This window comes from Oryza sativa, chromosome 11, assembly GCF_034140825.1.
Source record: "Oryza sativa Japonica Group chromosome 11, ASM3414082v1".
In the NCBI taxonomy this organism is placed as follows: Eukaryota; Viridiplantae; Streptophyta; class Magnoliopsida; order Poales; family Poaceae; genus Oryza; species Oryza sativa.
This window is the reverse complement of record NC_089045.1, coordinates 9,162,582-9,167,973: the sequence shown is the minus strand read 5'-3', so window position 1 is coordinate 9,167,973 and position 5,392 is coordinate 9,162,582. Positions and strand designations below refer to the sequence as shown.

Here is a 5,392-nt window from a genome sequence, read left to right as displayed (position 1 = left end):
TTTACAACATCTAATCACAGCCTTCAATTTATTATTCAGCTCTTAATATATCATTGAAACAAGTCTTTACCCGTTACAATGTACGGGTATCTTTTCTAGTATACTTTTAAAATTTATCGGCCCCCACTAGGTGTAGTTAATGCTAATTCTCTTTTTTATTGTTAAGGCACATCATTTCAATTGCTTGTAGCCTTCAATGATTCTTCAGTGGCAAATTATATCTCTTCTCCCAAAAAGCCAAACCAATAAAAATCTCAATCATTTAAATGCTTTGTATAATTGATCAAGGTACACGAAACAGAAAGCACATGAAATGTGGTAAATATAAATTAATCAGTTCACAACTCGTAATTATTGTTCTGTTATGCAATGTTCCCACTGCATGCACCGCACGAAGTTCTCATATAGTTGATTATGACTTTAGCACCTTTGCCTGCAATGACATAGAAATGACCGTGACGCTACCCTTCTTCTCCGGAGTCTCAAGTTGCTGGGTGACATTGTGTGCAAACACTGCAAAGAGGTCATCGATTATTGATTCCCCGAAATGGCTTTCGAACAGAGATCCCATTACCGCCTTTAAGGTCGCGGCAATGTTACGGCCGATTTCCTCATGAACATTGTCCTGTGTGGCATCGGCGGTGGCGCCCACCTCCAGTTTCGACTTCTCCACGGCATCATTGGTCAGGTGACTCAGGTCAAAGACCTCAATGTCCATGATGTCCAATAGCTGGCTTTGTTGCACCAGCTGTTTCAGCTCATCTGGCGAAGGGCCATACATTGGCATGTTGAAGGAGTCCAACTTCTCCGTCTCCACACGACCCTATTTTATAAGAACCAATATAAGAAGAGTTAAATGGTATCTTCTTTCATCATAAATCTTTAGTTAGATTAACCGGGAGGTTCATCCCACGGTAAACCATACATGACATTTGACTTTTTCAGCCTCCTAGATGTAACTTTGATATATATTGGAATAGATTTGTAAATGTTATAAGTTTTCGAAGAGTGTATGAGTACCTTACAAGACCTATCTACATATGCCTTTTTATAGTTCCAAATTAAGTATTTCAAAAAATTAAAATTTTCTATATAATAAAAGTAAAATGTCTCTCCTTTTACCTTAGGCATTGCAGTAATCACTATGGTAAGAAGAATGACAATTTTTAGTAGATGTGCTAAAATGTAGAAAAAAAATACCTCCTTGTAAGCTATACCTCGGCCATAAGAACATGCAGTGCCTGTGAAAGCAACTCACATTTATTACTTATTGCCCCACCTCCATGAATCGTGTCACTGTTCTTACTCCCAAGAATTGTGAGCACCATCCTGCCACCGGGCACAAGCTCTTTGCATCGCAACTGGAGGAACCGAGAGAAGTCCTTCTCAAACTGATTCAGATAGAGCTGCGCTACCAACGGAGGTGTACTAATTCCTATGTGAATGTTGCCCTTATTCATGTTGTCATCAAGATGTAGTGGGACCTATCCAAACGGTCATCACTTCAAATATCATAATTAAATTTGTCTACATGGGACAATAGTAGCACCCACGATGATAGGGTGATGCGAGAAGTCATCAAACATAACTAATATCTTTTATCTGAGAGAGCCACATGAGGCTAAAGGATGAATGGAAAAGATGAACGCTATTGCAAGGAAAGAGCCTAGTATAGAAGGATCCCATACCAGCAACGTAGTATGGAGGAGGTTGTAACCCTCTATGGGTGCAGTGCTGCATGGTTGACTGCTTGAACTGCTCCAGTGACCGGAAGATCTGGTTGAAATCATTGCTAGGTAGGTCGTTGAGAAAGAATTGGACCTCCATGGTGGACTCCCTGGTTGTATTATCGGTAGGGATTTTCTCACTTGCCGTGGCGATCACCTCTGAAAAAAAGAGAAGTGTATTTGCACCAGAGGAGTACCCTAGGTCTGCCACGACCATTGATTGAGGTTGAAGATCTGCACATACACCTTGTACGGCTTTCTCAACCATTGGTTGAGTTGCAATAATGGCTTTTCTCTATTGTACATGCATGTGTGAAATCCAATCAAAATTTTTGTTGAACCCTCTAGTTAACATGAAGAACACATGTCTAAATATTGCTATTACTACCAATATGCACAAACAAATAATCTCTCCCTCCCAAATTATAGGGCGCCCCCATTTTAAGAAAAATCAAACTTGGTAGCTTTTGACTAATAATCATACTAACTATATCTATATTAAGTATTATGCATGTTATATCGCTAGATTCATATTTTGAAGTACTCTTATGTGATGCTAATTTTATATTTGTTGGCATCATAGAATGGAATAAAATACTCATAAAATATGTTATTGAATACCATGTAAATAAAATATAGGCCTTATAATTTGTGATAGAGAGAGTAGTATTATACTCGGTGAAGAAACAGTGGTAAAGACAAAAAAAAAGGCAAAAAGAAATAATTAGTTTCGTTGAGCACTGAAAAGTAAAAGGAAACAACACTAGTACAGATCCTTCTATCTGTGACGGGCTCTAATATGCTTAGAAATAGCGGGCTGTCACAAGGAAGTCATCTCAATCGGGCCAAAAAGTGCCCGATTGAGATATGGTCGCACAAACATGTTAGATGGGTATAAAACTTAAGTCCGTCACGGATGACACCTATCAGTGACGGGCCACAACTTTAGGCCCGATTGAGATAACATTCCATATCTCAAACGGACCTAAAGTTGTGGCCCGTCACAAATGACCATCATCTGTGACAGGCCACAACTTTAGGCCCGTTTGAGATAACATTCCATATCTCAAACAGGACTCAAGTTGTGGCCCGTCACAAATGACCATCGTCTGTGACGTGCACCAACTTGAGGCCCGTTTGAGATAACAACTAGGCCCGTCACAGATGACTCATCAGTGACGGGCTATATACTTAATCTCTATCGGGCATTAACTAAAACCCGTCACCGATGACTATTTTTCCATTTTTCATATGAAATGTTTATATTTGTAAGTTGACTATAGCAAAATAATTTTACGGGTAGTAAATGATTTCAAATGGAAAAAATGTCAACGACAAAGTTGTATAACTTATTAATATTTACAACTTTTAGTTTGGTCATTTTTCAATATAACATTTTTTTGAACAGTTTGAATTTGAATTTACAAATATGACAATTTCAAACAATATTTTCAAATACTAAATGATTTCAATTGAAAAAGTCATCAACAACAAAGTTGAATAACTCATCAAGATCTAAAACTTTTATTTTTGTTATTTCTTCATCTGACGAAATGTTAGTAATATTATTCAGAAATTTTACATATATGTGTTATAGTTTATAAAACCAGATAAGAGATATGTCAATTTTGTGAACAATGTTACTATCACTTTATCGTATGAAGAAATGACCAAAATAAAAGTTTTAGATCTTGATGAGTTATTCAACTTTGTTGTTGATGACTTTTTCAGTTGATATCATTTACTATTTGAAAATGTTATTTGAAGTTGTCATATTTTCAAATTTAAATTCAAACGGTTCAAAAAGTATTATATAGAAAAATGACCAAAATGAGCTATACAACTTTATTGTTGATGAATTTTTCAGTTGAAGTCGTTCACTGATCTAAAATTCTATTTGAACTTTTCAAACTTTGAATTTCAAATTTCAAATCGTTTACATAGAGTTAGATGGAGAAATGACCAAAATAAAAATTTTGCACCACGATGAGTTCTACAACTTTGGTTTTGGTGACTTTTCCATTTGAAATCATTTAATAACCCCAATTTGATATCCTGGCCTAGGACATAATAGGATTAATAGAATACTCATACCAACATGTTACAATTACTTTTCTGAAAGCCAATCTCTAAAGAACTTTGACGTTAGGTGTGCTTGGTCTGGAGCAATTTCAGGATGGGTGACCGACCGGGAAGTTTGAACTTCCCGCGTGGGTGCACACGAGTGAGGGCTAGCCAAAAAATAAAATTTATTTATTTTTGGAATATCCTCATCTGTAACGGGCATTAACTCTAGCATAAGTTAATGCCCATCACAGATGACTCATCTGTGACGGGATATAATTAATGCCCGTCACAGATAAGGGTCATCTGTGACGGGCGCTAGTTGTGGCCCGATTGAGATAGGTCATCTGTGACGAGCTATAGTTTGACTGGTCGTCTGGGTCAAAGCTATCGGTGACGGGCTTTACTTAGGGTCTGATTGAGATAGAATCATCCGTGACGGCCGTTTGCCTGATTGAGATAGCTCTTCACATCAGTGACTTCTAGCCTGTGACGGACGCTATGCCCAATTGAGATGGGGCTTACCGCCCGATTGAGATGAGGGTATCCGTTCTAGTGCAAGAAAGAAGCGTGCCAAATTTAATCGAGTTGGCTACAAACTTGGAGACGAGAGTTGTTGGCGTAGCTTGAGTCTCCGTCCCCGTTGATCATGTGGAAATCGCGTTCCATCTTTATTTCCATCTACAAATGCTTCGCTATATAGAGACACCCTATTCCTAAATTGCTACTACCTGTCTCTGAACAAACCGTACAACATAATGCAGTGTGAAATCTGAAATGTGGAGCATGAGACTGACGAGACTATCTCACAACTTAATCCATTTTATAACGACAAACCTTGCGCTGCTCCGGTTTGGTAAATAATGTAATTTTTTTTGATCCGTTTCGAACCTTCTATTTCAAAAGTCAACTGTTCCTTTTTTTTAGAACAAAGTCAACTGGTCTTCAATTGACAGTGTGAATACGATGCATTGATAAGATTGTTGTCCATCCATCATCACGGTCGATTTGTTGTGGGTCTGCCGATTGCTGGTAAGAACGAAATGCTCCGGGTAAGTTTTATTATAAGAAAATAAAATTTATATCAAACAAATAAAATTATTCGGCCTTTTCTACGTCAAAGACTGCAGTCTCTAGTGTGGCTGTAACTTAAGCAGTCACACTAGAACCATCGAAATTACATCTAAGGGCCGAGATTTTTAGAGCACTGTCCAGCCACATAAGGAAATATATTATGCAAAACCACTGTAGCAATGGTTATATAGCATTTGATTTGCACATTTGATCTGATAAATGAACAGATGAGATACCATGCAGTCACCAACATGCAATCCTAGTTTTATTGCATGTGATCTCAATCCCTTTCCCAAGTACACACTACAAAGGAACATGCCAGCTACCTCTTCATGTCTGTCAGATAGATGCCTTGTCAGTGATAAGAATTTCAAGAGAGGACAGCATTAATTCTCTATATATTCGTAGTACAAGATATCATACATCCTAATACTACGAATCTGGATAAACTAGGATCCGTGATATCCTATACTATGTTTATTTTTTATATGACGGAAAAAATATCTATAAAGAATCATACTTACTAC

The 5,392-nt window shown here is 37.6% G+C and overlaps 1 protein-coding gene across 1 annotated transcript; it reads right to left on the bottom strand.

The window, feature by feature from the left end:
• Positions 1-412: 412 nt before the first annotated feature.
• On the bottom strand, positions 413-4,472 carry LOC107276406 (anthranilate O-methyltransferase 3). Its single transcript, XM_015760712.3, has 4 exons — positions 4,392-4,472; positions 1,585-2,022; positions 1,218-1,484; positions 413-823 (listed from the first exon to the last, which is right to left on the bottom strand). Exons 1-4 carry the CDS (start codon positions 4,470-4,472, stop codon positions 413-415), a joined length of 1,197 nt encoding a protein of 398 aa, XP_015616198.1.
• Positions 4,473-5,392: the final 920 nt, after the last annotated feature.

What these genes read in the sequence shown, in the direction of transcription:
- LOC107276406 (XM_015760712.3), bottom strand. Translation starts at nt 4,472, where the DNA reads ATGGAAATAAAGATGGAACGCGATTTCCACATGATCAACGGGGACGGA. An exon ending in AGATAAAAGATATTAGTTAT is followed by an intron (nt 1,485 to 1,584) that starts GTTTGATGACTT and finishes CCGTTTGGATAG; the next exon opens with GTCCCACTACATCTTGATGA. An exon ending in TGCATGTTCTTATGGCCGAG is followed by an intron (nt 824 to 1,217) that starts GTATAGCTTACA and finishes CTTATAAAATAG; the next exon opens with GGTCGTGTGGAGACGGAGAA.